The sequence below is a fragment of the Arachis ipaensis genome, chromosome B9 (assembly GCF_059453495.1).
Source record: "Arachis ipaensis isolate K30076 ecotype BB chromosome B9, ASM5945349v1, whole genome shotgun sequence".
Classification (NCBI taxonomy): Eukaryota; Viridiplantae; Streptophyta; class Magnoliopsida; order Fabales; family Fabaceae; genus Arachis; species Arachis ipaensis.
This window is the reverse complement of record NC_142444.1, coordinates 153,877,147-153,902,637: the sequence shown is the minus strand read 5'-3', so window position 1 is coordinate 153,902,637 and position 25,491 is coordinate 153,877,147. Positions and strand designations below refer to the sequence as shown.

The 25,491-nt window shown below is 32.0% G+C and overlaps 4 protein-coding genes across 24 annotated transcripts; 1 reads left to right on the top strand and 3 right to left on the bottom strand.

Annotated features, from left to right (window-relative positions):
- Positions 1 to 1,724: 1,724 nt before the first annotated feature.
- On the bottom strand, positions 1,725 to 5,130 carry EDA3 (DnaJ/Hsp40 cysteine-rich domain superfamily protein). 17 transcript variants are annotated; one of them, XR_015900207.1, is made up of 8 exons: positions 4,871 to 5,125; positions 4,556 to 4,805; positions 3,649 to 3,786; positions 3,243 to 3,292; positions 2,971 to 3,090; positions 2,536 to 2,694; positions 2,238 to 2,303; positions 1,725 to 2,053 (listed from the first exon to the last, which is right to left on the bottom strand). XR_015900207.1 is itself a non-coding variant. In XM_088500679.1 (4 exons), the coding sequence occupies exons 1-3, from the start codon at positions 5,021 to 5,023 to the stop codon at positions 3,656 to 3,658; spliced, it is 534 nt and encodes a 177-aa protein (XP_088356805.1). In that variant the 5' UTR covers positions 5,024 to 5,125; the 3' UTR covers positions 1,725 to 2,053; positions 3,649 to 3,655. The 17 variants fall into 17 exon arrangements, 4 of the variants coding, with proteins under 4 accessions (XP_088356805.1, XP_088356806.1, XP_088356807.1 ...); XR_015900204.1 differs by having other exon boundaries at positions 2,536 to 3,090; XR_002353662.2 differs by lacking the exon at positions 2,536 to 2,694.
- LOC107616254 (uncharacterized) lies at positions 1,897 to 2,698 on the top strand. The gene is made up of 2 exons (XM_016318235.3): positions 1,897 to 2,109; positions 2,327 to 2,698. The coding sequence occupies exons 1-2, from the start codon at positions 1,897 to 1,899 to the stop codon at positions 2,696 to 2,698; spliced, it is 585 nt and encodes a 194-aa protein (XP_016173721.1).
- Positions 5,131 to 6,868: 1,738 nt separating the features above from the next.
- On the bottom strand, positions 6,869 to 12,074 carry LOC107619588 (high mobility group B protein 15). 5 transcript variants are annotated; one of them, XM_016321886.3, is made up of 8 exons: positions 12,034 to 12,074; positions 11,575 to 11,623; positions 10,366 to 10,583; positions 9,890 to 9,968; positions 8,828 to 8,990; positions 8,607 to 8,750; positions 7,772 to 8,166; positions 6,869 to 7,669 (listed from the first exon to the last, which is right to left on the bottom strand). In XM_016321886.3, exons 3-8 carry the CDS (start codon positions 10,545 to 10,547, stop codon positions 7,355 to 7,357), a joined length of 1,278 nt encoding a protein of 425 aa, XP_016177372.1. In that variant the 5' UTR covers positions 10,548 to 10,583; positions 11,575 to 11,623; positions 12,034 to 12,074; the 3' UTR covers positions 6,869 to 7,354. The 5 variants fall into 5 exon arrangements, with proteins under 5 accessions (XP_016177372.1, XP_088353849.1, XP_016177370.1 ...); XM_088497723.1 differs by lacking the exon at positions 12,034 to 12,074 and having other exon boundaries at positions 11,575 to 11,690; XM_016321884.3 differs by lacking the exons at positions 11,575 to 11,623; positions 12,034 to 12,074 and adding an exon at positions 10,939 to 11,501.
- Positions 12,075 to 22,146: 10,072 nt separating this feature from the next.
- On the bottom strand, positions 22,147 to 23,588 carry LOC148546853 (serine/threonine-protein phosphatase 7 long form homolog). The gene is made up of 3 exons (XM_088498198.1): positions 22,975 to 23,588; positions 22,761 to 22,848; positions 22,147 to 22,680 (listed from the first exon to the last, which is right to left on the bottom strand). The coding sequence occupies exons 1-3, from the start codon at positions 23,586 to 23,588 to the stop codon at positions 22,147 to 22,149; spliced, it is 1,236 nt and encodes a 411-aa protein (XP_088354324.1).
- Positions 23,589 to 25,491: the final 1,903 nt, after the last annotated feature.

Below are 25,491 nucleotides of genomic sequence, written 5' to 3'. Positions count from 1 at the left end.
AAAGTTTGGTGGGCTAGGTATCGGAGATGCCATGGTGCGTAACACAGCCCTGCTATTTAAGTGGTGGTGGCGATTTTCAAAGGAGGAGTATCCGTTGTGGGAGAAGGTGGTTTGCTCTTATAATAACCTGAACCCAAATGTGTTGCTGTCTTCCCAGATTTTACCTGTCCGGGGCCCCTGGAAGGATATATGCCAGTTATAGTTCAAGCATCAGCATGCAAGACAGAAGATGATTACTAAGTTGTCGATGGAGGTTGGTGATAGAAGAGGGACTTGTTTCTAGGAGGATGTCTGGCTACGTGTTGGTAATCTGAAAAATCAATTTGAGGTTTTTCTCAGTTTCAAACAAAAAATGATCCGTTATAGGGGATTGTGGGTTTCAGGACGGGGTAGAGTGGATATGAAACTTCTAATGGAGGCGAGAACTTTTTCAATGGGAGTTAGATCTAGTGAACCAGTTGCACGATGCATTAAAGCTGGTCAAACTCGCTTATGACAGAGATGATAGGGTCGTGTGGAAATTTGATAAACAATGAGTTTTTTTTTTATTAACTCTTTTGTGCAAGTATTGCGGGCGAAAATACTTCCGAAGGATATAATAAGTTACAGTTTTACTATGACAATTTGAAAAAGTCCAGTTCCACCAAGAGTTGAACTGTTTTTCTGGTTTGTATTGACTGGCAAGGTCAACACGAAGGAGAGGCTGAGTCGGTTTGGAGTTATTAATCAGGAAGATGTTCTATGTGTGTTATGTAACAAAAGTGTTGAATATAGTCACCATTTGTTTCTTAGTTGTGAATTTTCTTGGAATGTTTGGTGTGTTTGGTTATCATTTGTTGGAAGGCAATGGTCATGCCTAAGGACATTGAAGGAACATTTTTTAAGTTGGACTGAGATATCAGCTAGCAAGGAGGTGCGCAAGAGATGAATGGTGTGTTTTTGTGCGATTATTTGTAACATCTGGCTAGAAAAGAATACAAGAATTTTTTAGAATAAAAAATATGAGGTCGACGAGATTATCCATATGTCGTTTTTGAACTATAAAGAGTGATTAAGTGTGGATTCTTTTTGTTGTTGATAGCAATACCCGCGGTAATAAAAAAATAAAAATTAATATTCTTTGTGTTGGTTAGATTTTCTTTATTGTTTTTGCTGATCCTATTTGTTATCCGTTTACGCACTACTTATTGTGTTGAGTTTCTTCCTTTCAAAAGAAATTAAAAGAAAAAGTTAAGACTAATAAGTCTCAATAAAAGTTATGTCTCCCAATAATAGTGGAAGTGTGGAACCAGCTCGATAATGATGGGTCGATCAATTGGACTTTTAATCATGACCAACATTGATGGATTCTCTACCTGAAATTATGTTGATGGGCAAGCCTAAAAAAAAAATTAAGCAAGACCCAAAAAAATCATGTTGATCAGCTAGCACGATTCTATGTGAAGCATTTTATGCACTAAAATAAATTTCATGTTGGGCCTTAGGCCCCGTTACATATATAAAAAAAAGAAACTTCATGAATATTATTACTTTATTAGTCATCTTACCATACTCAGGTTAACATAACTGCGTTATATCTAAGATTGGGAGTTGTCCAATCTATCTGACCTAAAAAAAAAAGTTGACATAGCTACGAGTCCTTAATTAGATACGAGGGACATTTTTTTTTCTATTTTTTTTTAAACTTATCTCTTCATTATTCATCTAATCGAACAAATAAGGAATTAGAAATAAAAAGATCCATGCATATAAATGACATTTAATTAGTTTGGATACGTTTTCCCCCATTCCTTTGTTTGTACCATGAATTATTGATATATCATTAATCATTAAATATATATAGAACATATCCTAAACCTTGAGTCACTTCCAAAGATATCTCAATTCTCAAGAACAATGGTGAGAATCTTGCACACTTGGAAGAAAAACAACGATCTAGTACCAACTCATGAAACACAAAGCCCCGCATCACCATCCTTCATCTTTGAAGATGATGTATCTAAGTTTGTTTTCCAAATGGAAGCACCACAAGAAGCCACTACAAGTACAGACACTGAAGATGAAGAAGGTCTAAAATCAATAGAAAGAAAACAATCTGAATCTCTCGAGGTAGAATCTATTTTTTTTTTAGATTCCATATCCTTGAGCATGCTCAAAATTTCGAATAACTAAGGTTAATTAGGACAATTGCCAGCGAAATCTTTTTAAAAACATGTTTTTATGTGCGCAATTTGTACCTGAAGTAAGACGTTCATGCATCTTCCTATTACATAATCAATTCCTTTAGCACTTTAATGTTGATTCTAAACAAAAACATGTTGAATAGGTTAATGAAGAAGATGATGAAGCTCATAAGCTAAAGGAAATGGATGATCAACAACTCCGACAAATCAAAGGTAAGAAAAAGATGGTAACATATGACATTGATAAGTTACAAATGTACTCAGAAGATGAGTTCCTTAACAAACACTATGAGAAAACATCATATTTTCCATGTCGCCTCCAACCTGAAGAGGATACATTGGATATACTCACAATGATTGTAAAAGAGAAACGAGGGATGATACGATCCACGCGCAAAATGCTCAAACAAATGGGGCGCGAGCTTAAGAACAGTGAAGATAGGTTGAGCACCGTTGAAAAGAAGCTTCGAAAATCTAAGTGCTCCTCATCTACCTCTAGTTCACTTATGTCCTAATCACAAATTGGTCCGGGATATGGATTTTCATTAAGAAGCTTGTTCCCATCAGCTATTTTATATCTTTTTTTATGGTGTAAGACACCTTAATTAGATTTCTACTATGAATGATTTGTTGTCCTATACATGTATTTTTACGTCCTTGAATGGCCATGCTCTTATCTTTTATCTTAATATTAATAGCATGCACTTGGTAAAATAAGTTATCAAGATATTGTCATGAATTCAGATCTCGCAATAACACTAGAAAAAGAAGAAGAAAACAGACTTACAAGTTACAAATAGCCATCCAATATGCCTTTCTTTTGGTTTGTTTGAAGGTGGGCTTAATTGCTATTTCCCAATTGGCCAATTCCCACTTATTCAAGCATGAATTACCTTGAATATTCCTCCTACATTTTTAACTTACTCAATAAAGGATATAATGATCATACCAGTGATGCTTGTAATGCATACAATTCTCTTAATTCAATAGACTTAACCCTTACTGCCACCATTATCACCCAAAAACAACAACGATTAACAATAAGAAAGAAGTCAATACCTTGAATGGACAAGAAAGGTATGAAGTGTGAACATCTACAGATTTGATTCCTAACAAAATCAGAACATGAGTAGCTGCTTTTACTGGAAGTATTTGCCAAGTGTTTACAGTATACATGGGATTTTACAATGAGGAGTACGCGTAAACATGATAATTGTAGCACTGAAAAACTGACATCTTCTCATATATATATATAGGTGAAAATCAGGGCCAATGGGTAGTTTTGTTTTGGGATGCATCCACACCTAAAATACAAGCAAAAATTCCTCCCTAATCTTCTATACAAGGAGCTGAATACCAAAGAACTCACTGGCTTGTGTTAACAAGGTGGAGAATAATATTCCAATCAAAATGCGACATGAAACAAAACTGGACACTAGTAACAACATAAACAAAAAAGACTCACATTTTTCTTAAGAGTTTGGAAGTAGGCGTCCATTATACATCTTATCAAGTAGTTTTCGCGCATCAGGCCTCCTTAGGAGACCTTTATTGTTTGGCAACCCAGTTCCTAAGCAAACTGGACACACAAGCTTTCCTCGACCTGTAAATATCAATCCGCAGGTTAGTCCAATACATATGTCATTTGATTCCTGTAATAGGATAGAAAGGATGAAAAGAATAACACAGCATAGATGGGTTCTAGTGTCTCTTCTTTTTGAAAGTACTGGAATTTGCTTAAATATTGTCCCATAGACATGTCTCATGCGTCTCTACTATAGACATTACAAAATTCATCAAATAAATTTGAATTTTTTTTCTTTGTTTTCTTCTCCAACTATGTTTTTATTCAAAACTCGTCTATCTTTTCTATCCCAAGATAGTAACCAAACACAACGCCCTCTACATTTCACTCCCAAAGAATAACAGCCTAAATGGCGTAAATATGTTTGGGGTTGTTACTGGATTGATTTGGTTAGTTTCATGAGAGCTCCATCTAAAAGTTTGAAAAAAAATCATAGTACGGAAATTTGTAAAGTAATAAAATAAGGGATTAATCCATTGAATCTGTATATTATAACCTCTATCATGTGTGAATCCCACTATCTTGATTCACTTCTTTACTTTACCAACTTTGAGTCTGATCCGAAAAGTTTCATTTCTATCTGAAGACAGTAATCAAACAAACACTATACTACGCCCTAAAAAGAAAAAGAGAATCACCCTACTAGTTTCCTAAATCCCCTTCTTTCTCCTTCAAAACTCTAGACTCAATAAATGCATGATTGAAAAGCATATCATCATTCATCAAAACATGACAATTGTATTTAATTTCCTCCAACAACAATATACAAGGGTAGGAGCAGGGTTACCGTAACAATTAGGACACTCAGTGAATTCATAAACATCTTTGGCGCGTTTCCTGTTGAGAGCTTTCCATTTTCCGGTACCACCGCACATGTCACAGATGATAGCACCACTTCCGCCGCAGTTTCTACACACTGCTTTCTCCATTCCCGCCGCAGCAGTTGAATTTGGTGCAGCTGCAATTAGAGACAGAGCTGCACTCGAACACATGCACGTTAGACACACGCGCCTTGAAACCTTCACTGATGCTTCTTCCTGCATTCAATTATCAGTAGCAATAAACAAACAGAGAAAATTGAGTAACAGAGAATTTCAATTACCTGTGACTGTGAGGTATTGTGTTCTTGATTGTGTTGAGTTGAGTTAACAACACGAAGCCGCAACGCTTTTACTCTGTTTGGAGGAGGAAGGCATCGATGAATAACAGTGATATTAGCAGAAGTAGAACTCGCCATTGCCATTGCCATTGCCATTGTTTTACTCCTCTTTCTTTCTCTCTTATCCAAAGGTAGCAAATATCCTTTGAGAGAGAAAGAGAATCAAATCAATGGATTCAATGCCCGCCACGTAAGATCTCTACAATCTCAATCTTTTTTTTTTTTTATTCTTTGTTTAATTTTGATTTTTTATTATTTATTTATTTATTTTTTCTTGTTAATAGTATAGATATTGTTATTTAAAGTTTTTTTGTGTTTATTGATATATATTATTATATTTTTAATAGAATTTTTAGTATTTATTGTTTATATAATTTTTTTAATTATTTTTCTTAATATATATTTTTTTATAAAAATTTATTTTTTATTTGAGTGTGTATATTTTTTACCATATGTTCTTAAATTAATATATATTTTATTTATTATTATTAATTTTTATAATATAAATTCCATTAAAAAGATCTAATTAAATAAAAAAAAGTATTAAAAAAGAATACTAAAAAATTATAACTAAAAGAGTACCAATAATTTCAATACATAAATTTAATTTTTTTAAAAAGAAATTATAGTCAAAGAATATTAAAATAATATAATTCTAAATGATATAAATTTATGTCTTTTTTAATAATTTTTGTCTAAACGTAATTTTAAATAATGTAATCGAAACAACATTTATTTTATTATAATTCATTTTAAAACAAATTTTTCAAATATAAATCACTTTAACATTAACTCACGTCTTATCACAATCAAATTTGTAAAATCAATTTTATAAAAATTCATGTTTGCAAATTTTAATCCAAATACAAACTACATCTCAAGATATTCCTTAACAAATAATGGTACATAACCAATAAATTTTATTGTTTTTAACTAATATTTGACCAATGTATTTTTATATTAAATTTTAAATCTTAAACTATAAATTTTAAATTTTAATAGTATAAAAATAAAATATTAACTAATATTCATAAAAAATTATTAATCCTCTAATATTTCTTTGTTAACATAGAGTGTGTTTGAAAAACTTTCAAAACAAAAAAAAAAACTGTATTTCTATTAAAAGGTAAAATCTAATTCTATTTCAAATTCATAGTTTAGAACAATTAATTACACTAATAAAATGAATTGTGTTTTTTCCTATGTTATTCGTGTAATTCTTTTATTTGTCTTTTCTTATTTTCTTATGATGGAGTTAAAATATGTTTAATAAAGATAATTTTGATATTTCAATCTTTAGTAGTAATAAACTTACAAATAAGATTTATTTTAGTCTCATTTAGTTTAAACTTTAATGCGAAAATTAAAATTCTTTTTTGAGAATTAAAAATTATAATTTTATTATATTTCAAACTAAAAAAAATTCTTTCTTTTTGTGAGAATTGTATTCTCAAAATGTTCCAATCACATACATAATAGATCAAATTTGAATTAGATATTCACTCAATTTTTGTCTTGAAGGCTTGATACAAAATATACAAATTTATTTAGTGACCAATTTTCGAAGGAAAAATTTTGCAGTATTATTTTTACACCTTTCTTGTTTATAATCACAAAAATGATGCATATATCAGTCATTCTCCCAAAATGCTCTCTCTATTCCCAACACCTATTAAAAAGAGCTAACCCAAGAAGATTAGCAGAAAAAGGAGAGGGATTTCCACAGTTTTGTTTTTAAGCCCGCCTTACTTTCTCAGCATGTTTCAACTTTCAAGCATATTATCTAATCTGATATAATATAAGATAGATTGTTATCTTATTTTATTTTCCATGCGCCCTTTAACAATAACAAGAACCATCACTTTGGCATTCGAAAGCATTTTATTCCAAGGTCATGGTCAACAGAATAAGCAATAAACTACGGGAGATAAGAATCGCCACTGCTTCTAAGTAAAGTCCTAATTGTACCATAAACTACTATGTCAGCATGTCAAATGTACAATATCATGAAACTAGCAATAAATCAAACTGAAATTAATCTTGACATGGCAAAACCCACAGTTAAGCACTGTGATTGTGAGCCAAGCATCTAACCACTAACAACTCCGTCTTGAGCTCAAAAGTCAAAACTTCATTTAAATTGAAATCTTCAAAAAAAAAATTTCTATTTCTCTGATCAATCATACTAAGTGTACACAAAAAATCAGCCACCAAATCAACCACCCATATAAAGTACATATTGAAATATAAAATACACATTGAAAATAAGTTGATTTACCACATGTATTTATACACAAATTCATGGTAACTGATTTGGTGGCTAATTTTTGGGGTGCACATAGTATTTTTGTTCTCTGCTCTAAGATTAGTCATTCTGTACTTGTTTCTTAATTGATGCCCTTATCTATGCAGAAAGAATCAAGCACCTCATAAACCTCCATTGGGTGACTTCTCCGAGGCCAAGCAGCTAGATTCAGCACCCATGCCGGCAACCGGTGATGCATCCTCATCAAAATCTTTTTCCATAGCTCTATCATCGTCATAGTCGCTTCCACCAGTACTGCTTTCCTCTGGTGTTTGAAAAGAATCACCCTCCGTTTCATCCAATTTCATGTCCTCAGGAAGCCGCTGCTGCAGAGGCACAGCATCACTAATAACTTGGCCCATCTTCTGCTTCTCACGATAATCCTCCATTTCCACTCTATACCTCTCTTTATCCTTCAGAGCCTTCTCTTGATAAACCTAAAAAGTTCAATGAAACTCAACATGTTACAATAACTTAAGATACAAGAAATGAAAGACTCATGCATGACTCTTGTGCACCATTAAACACAAGTTACTTACTACTCTTTCTGATTCATTCAACTTGTTCCAGAGTTCGCCAATGATCCTACTAATCTCCCTGTCCTTCCCATGATGGTGTGCTTTTAGCCTTGCATGCTGTTCCGCAAAAAAGAAATTGTAACCACTTCTGTTGGGTTTTGGATGAGCAGGATCTCTCCGCTTTATTTCTGATTTCTTTCTGCGCCGGCGCCGACGGACACCTAACGGAGCAGAGGCGCCACTGTTGTTGGCCAAGACTCCGTGATGAGAAGTAGACAATCCAGGTTTTTGTGGAGCCTGATAGAGGACGCCTTTAAGTTTCTCTGAACCTATTGTTACAGTAACTAGATAGCCACTTTCGAACTTTCCATCAATGACCCCAATCACCTGAGACCCTCCTGAAGATTTTCCCATGGCTGAGACCACAATAGAACAAACAGTACTAGTGTCATCAACTATATTCAATAAGTATGGAAAACAATTTCCAGCCATCCTGAACAAAATATGAGCAATTCCTTAGATCTTATAAATAAGATTAAGTGGTTCAGAGGTCTTTGGTGTTTAGGTACATAGTGTGAAATATGCAATTGATAACATACTAGATATACTTGTTAACCAACATATTTACTTGTCCAATGGCATGTAAAATTGTAAATGAATATTTAGGTCTTAGATTGACCTTTCAACTTAGGCAGTTAACCCTGTTTAACTTTTAAGTATCTACTCCTAATACGGTATGTCTAAGAAATGAATGGCTATCACATGTAAAGTAATATTAGTTGTAGAGACCCAAAAAAAAATGCTCATTTCTTTGTGGTTAGCAACTAATCTTATTTTGCATTGGGAAAGAAGAGACCTTCAGGCAATTCAGCAGCATTAGCGCTCGACTGTTGGAAGACCGGCGATTGAAATCCTGATGACGGCGGCATAAACTGTGCCTTTTGCACCGGAACTGGAATGGATGATTGACACTGCAGACCGCCTGCTGAAGAGAAAAAGCCTATTGGTGCATTAGATTGGGTTCCGAGTATGAAAATGAGATTATAACAAACAAGCTATGTGGTGTAAATGGCATACTGGAAGCAGCTGGACTCCATCCAGGGGCTTTGAAATAGTAGATTTGTTCATAATGGTAAAGCAATGAAGCATAGTATTTCCGCAGAACAAAAGAGGCATTTGTAGCTGTTGATGGAAAATTGAAAGTTGCAGTTACTTCCTTCCATTTTCTCTCTTTGATTATCTGCAAGACAGAGTGATAATTGCAATTACTATCACTACACCAAACAAAACAAAACAAAAATATTGTTCATGAGAACAGTTAAAAATCTTTAGTTTTAGTGACCAACTTATCAGACAGAATGCAATCATCTTTCTATTCAAGGCAATATCCTGAATCAATTACAATTTACAAAAGACATGTGAAGTATTTGGATTAAAAGTATAAAGACAAGGATCCAAATGAACAAACCTTCCAAAGAAAATTCACAGACAATACAATATTCAACTATATTATAATGAATGACAGCATAAAAACAGGGTAACCATTTCTGAATCACATACAATACAACGACTTTACAAGCATAAAACACATTGTTGACCAAGCTTGAAAGAGTTGAAGCTACCATGATAAATGAAACATCAACATAAGAAAAAAGACATATTTCAAAATGCGAATAAAACTTTTTCGTAGCATCACCTTTTCCAACCAGTTTTATCAAGTGCTTAATAAAATTATGACAGAAAAGCCATAAAATTTTATAATGCTTCAACAACAGCATGCTGCATGTCTTCGATAAACATGTAGAGAAAGGAGGAAAAAATCTTATCCCAGCATTGGATTTGCACCACAATTATAGGACATGAAAATGCAGAGCAGAAAAAATAGAACATCTTTAACTCCATTGAACCAAACTCCGAATAACATTTAAGGTTGGTGATAATCAATAAAAACTTCTTTAATCAACATACGGATCATTACTTTCATGCCCAAATTCAAACAGCATACAAATTTTAAAAAAAGTAGTATAGGTTCAACAGAACCTCTGGACTCTGGTCATGGTGGACAGAATATTCAGTGATTCCGGAAAAAAAAAATAGTAAGGGAAACGGCGCAACCAAATATAAATAATCACAGCTTACCTTCTCAATACCTCCTCTAGAAGTTACTTCAACAAAGAGTCGATGCAAATCTAATTCTCTTCCCCCAATAATGGGAATCCTGGGACACAATTTCAAATGTCGGAAAAGGAACTCAAAAGGTGGAAAAAAAATGTTTAGTAGTCACAAAGCTATGCAAATCAGCAAAGGCATTAGTAAGGTGCAACATTTCCAAAATCCATAGAAAACTATAAGCAGAGACCACACTACTGATCAACAATCAGGAACCGACTAGAAAACCAAATAGATCTATAACATCAGAATGCCCTTTACTATTAGAGTTTTATTAGAAGGCAAGTAATGCCAACATCAATAGGGAAGAAAAAGCAGCAATATACATATACAAATTACTAAAGAATGTGATGCAGGAATTCAAGAAAGAAACCAAGACACTCCCAGAGTATAGAATAGAAGTAGTAAAATAAAGAAAACAAGACATGTATATGAGGAGAGCCTACATGAACTTGGTGCCCATAGAAGAGTGGAGCTTCTCCAAGGTTTCCATGAAGAGCTTGGGATTGTTTGCAACCTCCTCGTAGCTTGCTTGCGGTGGAGGATACACATAATACCCCGAAGCTGAAGCTACTCCAGCATCTTTCATTGGTAACGGGCTCTTACTGGCACAAGAAGCTGATGCCATTAACAAGTTGTTCTATTTTCAGCTTTCACTATTTTCCTGCCCCAACATCAACAAAGACAAAACAACCTTGGTGTTAAGTACATAGTTGGGAAAAAACAAAAAAAAAGGTGGATTAGGATGTGAAAACTGAAACTGCAATAAGAAGGGGAAGAAGTAAAAGAAGAAAACATCAAAGACTGTTCACTGGATATTAAAAAGAAAACAAAAAGTAAAAGATATGAAAGTAGAAAGTAGAAATAACCACTTACATGCAGGCAACATAAAAATGAGAAGAGACAAAAACTGAAGAGAAACAGACAAGTTCACTGGATAAGAGAAGAGGAGAACTGTACCATGAAAAGAATATATAAAAACAAGAGAGAGAAGATAGAGAGAGAGAAATAAAAATCACCATCAACATCACCATTAAGCTGGAGATTCAGGACTGAAACAATCCACGACAGTGATAAGATACACAACACATGCTCAATGGGGTGGTGATGATGAAGTAACTTGCAGTGACAAGGGAGATACAAAGCCCAAGAAAAGGAACCAATGGGACAGAAAAGCAGTGTCATAGCCATGAATTCCTCCAGATTACCGAGGATGTTACAGCAAAAGAAACCATTCAAAGCTTCTCAGAAAAGAAAAGAAGCCTCTGAAAAACAAACAGAGGCCAAACCAAGTAACACCCTTTTGGTCTTTGGTAATAAAGACGCACCCAAAAAGGACCCTTTCTGTTTCTACTCTCTCCTTAACACTCTTCAACCACTGTTCACAGAACCTACATGAGCCTATAACTGAACCCTTTTTTGTTTTGACGGGTCCTATAACTGAACCCTGACATTACTACCATAGGGGATAAATACACGACTTAACAACCATATTCTTTTGACATAAATATGAATATGAATATAATAATGATATTAACTTAATGTCATGCACCAACATAAAAGCAAGTCAATACTTTTATTCATCTTTCTCTATAATCTGACACTGTTTCAGGGTTGAAAAGAGGGGTTTGTGGGGAAGGTGCCAAAGTAAATACCTTTTTTCCTCCAAAGAAAAATTCAAATACGATTACTTGTCCTTGCACTCTGTAATGGTGGCCAATGAAGACAAAATCACAAAACAAAACGTTGATAAATCAAAGATTAATAGCTTATCAACCACAATAATAATAATGAATTATAAATAAATAATACTAAAGAATAAGAAAAGGCACGCACTGTTCATTATTACTACTTTATTTCTCCATGCGCATTAAGGAATTAAAGAATAAACAAAAATAGAGTAAGTAATGCATGCGTACATGAATAATTAATATATATAAAAAGAAGCAGCATATGACGAGAATCAAATCCAGAGGCAGAGAAGCAAAAAGTGTTTCTTTATATTATCATTATCTTCTTGTTGTTAATATTATAGTATGATTATTATTATTATGAAAGAATAAATCTAAATTAGACAAATAATAATGATAATGATATTATTAAATTATACTTACCAACTGTAACAGAGAATGGAGCATCAGAATCATCATCTATCTAAAATGAAATGACAAAAAGGAAGAGAAGCTTTAAAGACGAATAAAGGCGCTGTTATTAATAAAAAGCTTCGGAAGATGCGAATGTATTGGCGAAGAAGAAAAATTTAACCCTATCAAATTCCATAATCACTTTTTCAAAATGACAATCATGTCCTGCTTCGGTTTTCAATTCATGCAAACTACACGAGGGTGATTCTGCCTTTCTGTGGATTTTGAGATTCAATTTTCAATATTTGTTATATCTCAATTTCTCAATCTTACCAATTAGATATATATCAAGAAATTAAATTTTGAAATCTAAAATCTGAATTTAATTTTAATATATCATTAAAAATTTAATTTTGATATACTTTTAAGATTCAATTTTCAATATTTGTATATCTCAAATTCTCAATCTCACCAATTAGATATATCTCAATAAATTAAATTTTAAAATATAAAATCTGAATTTAATTTTAATATATTGTTAACTAAAAATAATTATTTTTTATATTAATTACATAAATAATTATTAAACAAAATAAATATAATTAGATTATTATATAAAATATAATATATCAAAATTAAACTCATATTATAAATGTAAATCAATTTTAGAGTTGTATCTAATTATCTAATATGTTATGTAAAAAAAAATTATAATTTATATTCATCACATAAATAATTATTTAAAAGAACGAATATAATTTAATATTTATATAAAATATTTTATATATATTAAAAGGATTTAGTTAACATATTTAAATACTTATATATTTAAATGTTTTTATTTAATAAATATAAAATAAATACATTAAAAATTTATTTTTTTATATTTTTAGTAAAAAAATTTAATTTATAAATTTAACATGGACCTTTAAGATACAAGTTAGATAAACCTATATTAAAATTATAAATTAATTTTGTATCAAAGATTTTGCTAGTCTCATACTAGAAAATACTATTTTTATGAGAAAAAGTTAAAATGATTGCAATCTCGTTGTACATCTAAGTATTTTAGGTTCGATCCAACAAAATTCAGGTTCATTAGTGATAGAGTGTCTAATACGTTCCAACTTTTTATTAAGGTGAACGTTTGTATTTTGGTTTTTTATTATTTTTTTTTTACGTGTTTTCTTCTCATTATTGTTCATTTATTGACTATTGTTGTTGTTGCTGTATTTTTTTTTCTCTTTTTCTTTCGAATGATTTTATACCATTATATATTTCTTCCTCTTCTTTGTTTGATTTTTTGTGTTTTTGTTTTGTTAATAGGATAAAATAAAAAGAATTATGAGAAGACAAAACAAGAGAAGATAAACAACAAGAAGAAAAAAGAAGAAGAGTTTTAAATTATTGCAAAATTTATCAAAAAATAGCACTAAACTTTTTTAATCGTAACATAAAAATTTTCTTATTTTGACACGAACATTTTTTAATCGTGTCATTTTTAACTAAATGATGTAATTTTCTTATCATTGAATTAGTTTGGTGGTATTAAATTTATATAAGAGGTTTAGTCATTTATGTGTCATTTATAACAAATTGATGTATTTTTTATTCTAAAATATATTTAAATGTATTTTGTTGATTGAATGAGTTAAAGTTTTAAATTTGTGATTCTTTAAAATTTCTTGTGTCATTTATCAAATATTTATATGTCATTTCTAACTAAATGATATGTTTTGTCATTACTAAATTGTAGTATTAAACTAGAAGAGGAAGGGAAAAAAAAAAGAAGAGGAGGAGGTATATTGACGAAGTGACAAATCTAAAAAATTTTGATAATGGGAGCAATATATATAATATAATAATAATTTTTATTATAAAAATACTATATGTATATAAAAATCAGTTATCAGACTATCCATTAACTATTATATATTTGTGTATAAATACATGTGTTATTTAACTTATTTTCAATATATATTTTGTATTTTAATATACGGGTGATTATTTTTTATATACATATAGCATGATTATTGTTATAATTATATTTTGTTATTGTAAAATATGATTAGTCTTCAAAATATATAATTTACAAACTAAAACACTAAAATAATAATTTAAATAATAACATATAATATAGAAGTCTATTTTTTAGGTTTTATATTTTAAAAAAATTGAATAATTTTTTTTAATAATATAATTAAAATATCTCTCTTTGTATATGTATCAATAACAATTATTTAAAAATTTACTTCTTATACAATTAGAAGTCAACTTTTATTAATATTCATAGTTAAAAAAGTTATTTCAATTAATGGAGCTTTTTAGGTTTTATATTTTAAAAAAATTGAATAATTTTTTTTAATAATATAATTAAAATATCTCTCTTTGTATATGTATCAATAACAGTTATTTAAAAATTTACTTCTTATACAATTAGAAGTCAACTTTTATTAATATTCATAGTTAAAAAAGTTATTTCAATTAATGGAGTTGCTGCAAAAAAAAAAAAAACTAAAATAATTTTAATAGAAGATAAATAATACTTTTTTGAATCAATTTTAAAAAAAATTAAAACACCGATCTCTTTAAATTGCGAATTGATAATTCTAATAGACATCTAATATAAAATTTTTAAATTTGACTATTAAATACTAAAAGTTGAATAAAAAATTATTATGAAATCAAATTTAATTATTTAATAGGACAAATAAATATTATTATTATGTATTATGTAAAAAAAAATTTAAATTGTAGTGAGGCATTTGCCCCACAACAATGATAATAGATCCGTCCTTGATTTTCAATTATGTAGAATTTATCAAAAAATAATACCAAAATTTTTTAGTCGTAACCCAATAAATTTTTAATTTTAACATTAAAATTTTATAACCGTAAGGTTTTTGTTAATAGGGTGAAATAATATTATAAAATTGTGGAAGAAAGAGAAGAAAAATTTTAAATCGTGTAAAATTTACCAAAAAATAACACTAAAATTATTTTATTGTGATACAAAATTGTTTATTTTAACAATTAACTTTGAAATAAGAATATGATATAACTTTTTATCGTTAAATGAGCAGAAAAAAATAAACAAAAAAAAAATAATAATAATGATAACCAAGGAAAATATGAAGAAGAATAAAAAGAAAAAAAAGTAAGAATATATAAATAAAAAAATGAAAAAAAAAACGCATTCGGAGAAAATAAAAAAAAATTCACGCACTTGCCCGACTAAAAATGGTTATAATATAATCACTTAGTTGGATTTAGGTAGAAAATAAAGCTTTTTCGAAACGATGGTACCAATCAATATGCCATTTTGATCAGAAATTCGATTGCTTTCGTTGATTTGGTTTGAAATATTTAACAGTTTTACTATTTTCAATGCGACAAAAACATGGCCGCATAAGTACAAAATCGACTTTATAATATCACTATATTCCATTTTAAATAAATCTACTATTTTTTTAATTATATCACGATGATAAATAAAATAACAACAATAAATCAATAATACTCTATTTCACTAGACAGAGTTAATTATGTAGATTAAATGATGATAAGTGCGAAAAAAATATAATTAAATAAAATTACTATTAAAATTTGTAAAATTTAAAAATATAAGATTGTACCAATATTTTATCTTTTTAAAAAATAATGTCATCGAGAAAATTTTAAAAACTTTTTTTTTGAAAGTTCAAAAAAATTACAATATAAATAAAAAAGAGTTTAACTAATATATACTCTGACATATAATAACTTATCGTTAATAAAATTTTTTAAATATTTTATTTTAATGAATGTAAAATAAATATATTAAAATTTAAATTTTTTATATTTTTAATAAAAAAATTTATTTTATAATCTTAACATGTGTTTTTAGGATACAAAAAATACATGATAGATAAACTCAATAATAAAAAATACTAATGAACAAGTAATTTATTTTAAAAAAATTTTAAGAACCTTCTCTTTCTTTTGAAAGCTCAAAATAATAATGTCATCTTAAACAGTTACATGTTTTTTTATTATTTATCTATTTTAATTTCCAACCTAATCTAAAGTGCTTGTACTTCTTTCAGATTAGCCTTATCTTTATTCATAACATACATCTTTAAATTTAAATTTATAGATTGTGATTTTATTTAATTTCTTTTGAATTTGTTTTTCTGCTTAAGTGTTTAAACCTTCTGTTATAAATAAAGATAAGATTACCTCCGATCCAATCATTCTATTTATTGATTAACTGGTTCGACTAATTGAATTGTGGTTCAACAAATTTTTTTTTCAATTTTATAATAAAAAAATATAATTAAACACAATAGCTGCTCTAGTAGTAGACTGAGCAAACGCAAGGAGAATTATATATGGGCTAGACTTTGGAAAGAACATGGAAAAAAAAAAAAAAAAAACAATGAAGGGAGGATGAAGAGGATCAGCATTTATTTGAAATATATTTTTATTTTTATAATTTTTATTTTTTTTATTTTTTGGTGACTTTTTATTTTTTTTATTTGGTAACCCTAAAGCAATAACGCTTTTTTTTAGATTTTATAAAAATAGTCGATTTTCAATTCGACTCAACCGATTAATTTTGTGGTTTGTCAATAATTTTTATTAGGTATTTGTTACGGTATGATGATAAATTCATACGTACCGATACGTTTAAAATATGGATAAATAATAACAATTTACGTGGAATTTATTTTCCACATCAATATTTAATTTTTAATTTTTTAAATATATATTATATCACTACTTTTACTAATACACCCCTTTAATTAAATAAAAATAAAAAAAATATTTTTTATTTAATTTTATAAAAGTTTTAAACATCCTTCTTTTATTTGATTAGATAAAAATATCTTTTTAAATTAACGAAATTTTAAAATTCAATTAATCTTAATTTTATAGTTTCAAATAATTTAAACAACAAAATAAAAACATATTAAAAAAACAAAAAATCAAAATTTCTTCATCTTCTCCAATTTCTCTAATCATTCGTGCCCTCCTCTAAGCAAAACATATCAAAGAAACAAAAAATCAATCGTTTTTCATCTTCTTCAATTACCCCTCTAAAGCAAAGTAGTGAAAATCTCAAACCAAAACCCTAGGTTCTTCGCCGCTGCCTGCATCACAAGCTTTATCATCGCCTAAAGTGTTTGATCTAACATAGCCCCTCACATCTTGCATGTTTGATTTAAGAGCTGGTGTGGAGCTCAAATGCGACATGTGCCCAGCCTCTTTAGACGTAGAACCTTTGCTTGTATGGCCAATGTTAAGGCTTAATCGACGAAAAGGTGAAGAGCTTCTTGACTTTTCAGGCATTACTTTCGGGTCTGATCCCTGGTGAGGCTCATTTGCAGATGAAGCGGTCCTATGGGACGGCGGCAACAAAGAATCTAGGGTTTTTGTTTGCGACTTTCACTGTTTTGTTTCAGAAGAGTAATTGGAGAAGATGAAAAACGATCGATTTTTTGTTTTTTGATATGTTTTGCTTAGAGGGGGCACGAATGATTAGAAAAATTGGAGAAGAAGAAGAAATTTTGATTTTTTGTTTTTTAATATGTTTTTGTTTTGTTATTTAAATTATTTGAAACTATAAAATTAGGATTAATTGAATTTTAAAATTTCGTTAATTTAAAAGGATATTTTTGTCTAATCAAATAAAAGAAGGATGTTTAAGACTTTTTTATAAAATTAAATAAAAAATATTTTTTATTTTTATTTAATTAAAGGGGTGTATTAGTAAAAGTGGTAATATACTATATATTTAAAAAAACAAAAATTAAATATTGATGTGGAAAATAAATTCCACGTATATTGTTATTATTTGTCCATATTTTAAACGTATTGGTACGTATAAATTTATCATGATTACCATAACAAACACTTTTTATTATAAAAGATTTTTAATGTAATTCGAATCACACACTTTTTCTATTCTCAATTGGATAGATCAATTCAAATTCATTTTTAGAATAATGATTATATAAAATTAAATCGAATTTAGTTTGTATTTTTTTTATTTCTATTTTCATTTTTTTTTATTTTCAATTTTTTATTAAAAAAATGAGAACAAAACAAAATTTCATTGTTTTTATGATTTTTTCCACAAAGTTTTAATAACAAACTATCAAAATAAAATAAAAAATAAACCTACTCTAACATTTTTAGGAAAGTTAAAGAATGGAATAAAATTATTAAAGAACGAACAAAAATATTTCTTTATCCATCGTCCAAAAAATTATTATTTTATTATATTTCAAATTAAGAGGGGTTCATTTTTTTCTATATAAAAAAATTATAGTGTAATGCAATGAAATAGAGGTGTGTAAAAAATTTTCGTTGTTATAGTGTCAGTATAAATTACAACTTGCGTTTTATCCTTTTTTATTGTATTTTTTTTGTCAAAATGACCAAACGCAGCCTACGTTTTATTCTTTTTAAAGTTTTCAATTTTTTTTTGTTATATCCTTTAGACCTAAACACAGCCTGTGTTTATGGATGGGCAATTTTTCTTTTTTTTTAAAACTCCAAAATACGACTCATTTTTTTCATTATAGATTTAGTATAGGTGTTATCTAATAGAATGGATGCATGAGAAATATTTTCACTGCTATGGAGGTTGATCAAAACGTAGGTTACGTTTAGGTTTGTTTTAATTTATTTTATTTTATTGTTTTGAGAGAAAAGGACAAACGCAGCATGCATTTTGTTTTTTCATAACGTTTTATTTTTTTTTAATTTCCTTTAACTCAATCGTAGGCCACGTTTTGTTGTTGATATAAAAAAAAAATTTTGAAAGTAACCAAACGTATGTTGCGTTTTACTTTTTGGTGGCAGCTTTTCCATAAATGCAGGTTGCGTTTTATGGGCTGTTAACTTTTTTTTGGAGAAACTAAAAACGCATATTGCGTTTTGTTTAAAAAATAATAATTTAAAGAAGGGTTCAGCCTATAAATACGAAGCAACACTCTCATTCAGCTTGCCTTGCTCCATTTCTACTCATTGTATTCTTCTTTCTTACACATATGTGGTAGTTCTGAGTTTTTTTGGCAGTCAAGTGTATCAAAAAAATCGGATTAGGTGAGGTTGCAGTTATGGAAAATATTGCAAATTTGCGAGTATATTATAACGGTGAGATTATACCAAACACACATGAGGGAGTAACTTTTGTTTGTGAATGTCCGTTGTCATTTGCTATTCCATGTACCATGAGTTTTGTAGAGTTGCAAAATGGACTTTGTAATAACATTCAAAGCCACATTTCGAAAAGGGTGAGCAACATTTTATACAGGAATCCTGTACAAGTATTTGGTGGGCTGATACAGTTTCAAACGATGTCCATCACTGATGATGCCAGTATGCAGCAGATGTTATGTACTTATCAACAAACCCGATTTCATGTGCCGATGATAGAGCTGTACGTTGAGTTCGAACAACAGTCAGAGTTGGGCGCGGTCGAGGAGGGTGTCAATGTTGATGAGCTCGGAGATATAGGTTGGGAAGAAGATAATAATGACAGTGAAGAGGAATTCGAAGCTAACTATGAAGTCGATGACGAAAACGATGACGGAGACTTGGTAGGCAATCCGGCGGTGCAAAATGAAGCAAATGCGATTGTAAGCCAGCACCCTTTTAGTGTTCCGTCTTTTATGCGGACTCTAGATCTCGAAGCCACGCATGCCCCGGAATTTCCTGAGTATGCGAATACGGGTATGTTTTGATTATTAACTCAAGTTTTGTATAGTGCTTATTTTATTTGCCTTGTATGACTGATGGTGGTGCGCATGTCGTAGGTGAAGGCAACGTTGCGGTGGAAGATGGCGAGTTTAGGGTCGGAATGGAATTTGGTTCGAGAGAGTCGGTGATATCTGCAATCAAAAGCTACACCATCTCTAGAGGAGTTGATTACACTGTGTATGAGTCTGAGCCGCAGACATTCTATGCGAAATGCAAGGGGTATGGTGCAGGGTGCGACTGGCTTATCCGAGCTAGCTTGATTCGAAAAAAGGCTTGTTGGGAGATCAGGAGATACAATGGCAAGCACACGTGCACCGTGGGCATGATTTCACAAGATCATGCCAAGTTGGACTCGGACACAATTGCAGATGCCATTAGGCCGTTGGTTGAAGCAGACCCCTCGATAAAGGTGAAGTCTATTATTGCAGAAGTCCAAGGCAGGTTCAACTACACTGTGAGTTACCGGAAGGCTTGGTTGGCAAAGCAGAAAGCTGTCGCAAAAGTTTTCGGTGATTGGGAAGTTTCTTACCAGACTCTGCCAATATGGTTGAAAGCAATGACAGTGAAGATGCCAAGGTCTCGTGTTCAAATTAAAACACTCCCCGTTTATCGTGAGAGTGAGGAGATTCTGGGTGTAAGAGTTCTGCACCGCGTTTTTTGGAGCTTCTATCCGTGTATTGTAGCATTCAGACACTGCAAGCCACTGGTGCAAGTTGATGGCACGCACCTGTATGGAAAATATAAAGGTGCACTTCTGGTAGCGGTTGCACAAGATGGGAATCAAAACATTGTGCCTATTGCATTTGCGATTGTCGAGGGCGAGACAGCAGACGCATGGGAGTTTTCCTAACCAATTTGCGGAGATATGTTGTTACCATTGATGGTGTGGGTATTATTTCAGACCGCCATACCTCCATCGACGCTGCAATAGCTCGCAGTAACGGTGCATGGTCACCACCAAGGGCGTGGCACATGTACTGCATCAGGCACATCGGGTCCAACTTCTTAAGGAGGTTCAAGGCTCCATATTTACATAAACTCGTGGTGAACACAGGTATTTCAACTCACTGTTATGGTTCTATTCATAGTAAATTTCTGGCATCTGCTTATGATTAAATGGTTTGTTCTACAGGCTATTCTAGGACGGAGCAGGAGTACAACAAAAACTACCAAAGGCTTAAAGAGCGGGGTGAGGCATATACTCAATGGTGCGATGAGATCGGTGTTGAGAGATGGGTGTTGGCATTCGATGGTGGTCATCGTTGGGGACATATGACGACAAACTTGGTAGAGTGCATAAATTCTGTCCTGAAGGGTGCACGCAACCTTCCAGTGACTGCCCTTGTCCGGTCAACTTTCTATCGGCTGAATGAGTTGTTTACTCGGAAGAGTACCGAGGCTCATGAGCGTCTCCGCAACGGATTCACGTATTCAGAATTTGCAACGAAGAGAGTTGAGGAAAGCTTTCGACGTGCAGGAAACGTTGTGGTCAACCGGTTTGACAGGTGCAATGAGATGTTTGAGGTTCGCGAAATGCAAGATGGTACCATTTACACGGTCAACCTTGCGCAACGACACTGCGACTGTGGCCATTTCCAGGTCGAGCGACTTCCATGTCGCCACGTGCTTGCATGTTGCGCCAATCAGCGTCTCGACTGGCAAGTGTACGTAAACGATGTGTACAAGATGTCTGAAATTTGAAAGGTTTACAGAGGCGAGTTTGTTCCGATGGGTGACCCATCTACATGGGATAGATACGAAGGAGCGAAGGTGATCGCCAACTGGACATTGAGGCGCGCGACGAAAGGTAGACCGAAGTCCACCCGCTACTTGAATGAGATGGATTCACGTGAGATGCGTGGTCCTCGCCGGTGCACTATATCTGGACGCGAGGGACATAGCTGCAGCCGATGTCCTCAGCGCGCAGGTCCAAGCTCCGCTGAAGGTCATTAGTGATTAAACTTTTCATTGTAACTTTGTTATGACCTACTTCACGATTATATGTAACTTTTTATGTAATATCGTCATGTATTTTAACCTAGTTAACAATTTATAATAAATAAAGTTTTTAATCTCGTTATGATAAATAAAGTTTTTAACCTAGTTAACATTTTTTAGACTTACACGGGTACAAAGCTAAATATGTCATAATAATAATTACTGAACATAATCATCTAAATATGTCATAATAATAATACTGAATACGAATGTCGAATACTGCGGGACATATGTCGGGTCCTGAAACTGCTGAACATATGCAGGGTCCTGAAACTGCTGGGCATATGCCGGGTCCTGAAACTGCTGGGCATATGCCGGCATCTAAAGCTGGTGCTCATGCGCCTGGACTTGATAGTGGTGCTCATATGCCGGCACCTAATTAACAAGTAATACTAATTACTGATAACTATTTATAAACCTAATAACCATAATACTAGGAATTAAAAACAATACCTGTTCCTGTTGCTCATGAGGCGGGACTCCCTGGTGAGGGCCAGCTGGTTCTTCCTGTTGCTGCTGTGGTTCATCGGCGCCAATCTCTCCGCCTGGAACTCTATCTGACAGTCGCAGGTGAATCCCATACTGCTGCGTGTACCAGTCGTAGTACACTGGGAGAGGATGGAAGTCAATAATCTCCTCGCCTAGCTGCAATGTGTTATAGCGGTCAAATGTCCATCTGTTAACCCATTGACTGTAAATCTGTCCCCAGTAATGGTTCTGTGCTCCTGTCAGCCGCTTACAGTGATCACGACCAAGGTTGAACGCGGGGCCTGGTGGTAGCTGCTGCATCCCGAACTGTCGTCTGACCCGATCTGTTGCGTGCCATTCTATGCACTCGAATGACACTAAAGGCGACTGAGTGGAGCATATGAACATATGGGGTTCGAGGCCATCCGGAATCCCCACTCCCATATATGGCCGCCATATAAACTGCATAATAGTTACCAAGAGGTTGATTAGAAAAACTATTCTTCTGAATAAAAACATTGGACATTAATGGTACAACTTACGTCGTTAATTCCCATGTCGTCGAGACCTCGCCTAAAATGCGTAATGGGCCGCCGTATATATCTCGTATGTCGGCGCCAATGACTCCACCTAACGAAAACATAATAACATTATTAATAAGAACAAAATAATAATAATAATAATAATAATAATAATAACAATATGAATAAGCTTAACAATAATAATAACAATAACAACAACACTAAAAGCCAATACCGTCGCGCTAGTGGAACACCAATATTGCCGAGTTGATCGCGGGGTATAGGTGCCAGGAATGGCATATGCTCCCACGCCCAAACAAAAAGCAGTATCAGTGGGCCATCCATTTTCTTGCAGTTGTATCGTGAGGCACGACACGACGATCTGTATAGGTGTGCCAGACTGGCTGCTCCCCAACTATACCCTGAAATCCGGTGGAAATCCCTAAGTAGCGGTAGAAACTTCGAGTTCAGTGAAACGGTCGACTTATCCGGAAACACAACTGTACCGAGCATGCAGAAAATGTGCGCTCGGACGTACCGCTCGAGAGACTCCTGAGTATCACACGGCTCGGTGTCTCTGCACCGCCGGACCCAAGCAATATTAACCTTTCCCAACACGTGATCGTCTGGACCGGACTCCCGACCAAAACACGCAATGCAGTTCTCCACCAAAAACTGGTGGCTGCTATCTGATCTACCCGTAACAGCATCCCCATTAATCGGGAGACCAAGAATATAGCTCACATCTTCCAGTGTTACCGTCACTTCACCGACCGAAAGATGAAACGTGTGAGTCTCCGGCCTCCAGCGTTCCACCAAAGCACTCAGTAGTGCAGAATGACCTCTCATTTCGCCCACTCGCAAAACATGTTGAAAACCAGTCAATGCCAATGTCGCTACAGCTACCTCATTCAACGTATCTGGCGGATCCAGTTTTCTGGGCAACAAATTTCTGATAGCCTGCAAAAAAATGATAATTATTAAATTCTAAACAATACCGGTTAAAACATAATAATAATAAACTGTTAAAAAATCACGAATATTTGTCTACTATTTATTTAACAGTATTATTAATTATTAAAAATTAATAGTAACTTTTTCTCACTATCATAACTAGTATTATAAAATAATCATAATAACACTCTAATTATAATAATAGTTATCCAAATATAACAATAATAACAATAATAATAACCATTTATTATAATAACTATAACCTACAAGGCTTGTTATTATTAACATACAGTATTAATTATTATTACAAAATATTACTGAAAAAAACCATTTATTATAATATCTATAATAATAATTTTTTTCCAACGTAAATATTATTAACAAAACCGTTTACTGTTGATGACAGTATTATTATTATTATTATTACTATCATAAAATATAATAGTAAATCACTAAAAAATAATAATTTATTACACATTATTCTTATTAAATATTATTAATAAATTATTTTCATTAACAGATCCACTATAATAATAATAATAATAATAAAGAGATTAATTTATTAGAATATCATAATTAGAGAACAAAATCAGAAAAATATCAAAGAGGATTAGAAAAAAATCAATGTAATTTATTAGGATATTATTCTATAATGAGTGTACTCTTAGCGTACTTTTGGTCTATATATTGATAAGAACTTTGTAATCACAAATGAGAAATATGAATAAAAATAATACTTTTTTAAATAATTCTTCGTTTCTTTCCTAAACTCTTTGTACCATGGTAACATAATTTGCCTAATAATAATAATAATAATAATAATAATAATAATAATAATAATAATAATAATAATAATAATGGTATTAAAAAATTTAAGACGTAACGCAAAATTAATAATAACATAATATTCATCATAATAATATTAATAACTTCAATACTACTAATTACAACACAAATAAATAAAATTTAAATAAATTTATATATTTATTGTTAAATATTTAAAAAATTTACTTACAAAATGGGGATGATCCAAATACTCAATAATATGATCTTCTGATTTGGTATAATCACGCACCATTTTTTTTCCTATACCATACCATGTAGCTCTTCTTCACCGAGCTGATTCACATCTCTTTCACTCTCCTCCAACTATTTCTTTGGTAATGAGTTTGCTTCAGTAACTATGCTTCTTCAATCTGCGTTTCTCACTTATAAGGACCCAGCTGAACCCCTCCCAAAACACGTGGCATGCATGCATGTATGGAGCCTGCAAAACGCAACCAGCGTTTTGCTCTGGTTCACTTACAAACGCATTCTGCGTTTTGCTCAGTTCAAAGTTGGTCAAGCTTTGGTCCTGTCGGCATGCAGGACACGTTTCAATTTCTTGTTCCATTTCCACGCCAATCGCAGCCTGCGTTTTGCAGGGCCTGCAATTTTCTGTTTCTTGTTCCTGCAAAATGTTACCTGCGTTTTGCAGGTCTCTGATCTTCACAGGTCCACATTTATGGATATCACCCCATGCATCCATTTATCTGCACTACACCATTCTGTTATCCATTTTGAAATTAATTTCCGCCAAAATGCAACTGTGTTTTTAATGTGTCAGAAGGTTTTTTTTTTAAGTTTCGAAATGCAGGTTGCGTTTTGTGTAGAAAAAAATATTTTAATCGAGAGTCTTACCTATAAGTACGAAACGAGACTCATCCGAAGTTCATCACTTCACTTATATTCCTATTACTCTTTCTTTCATATATCTCATACTTGTGAATTTTTTTTGGCATTTAGTAGTGTCAAAAAA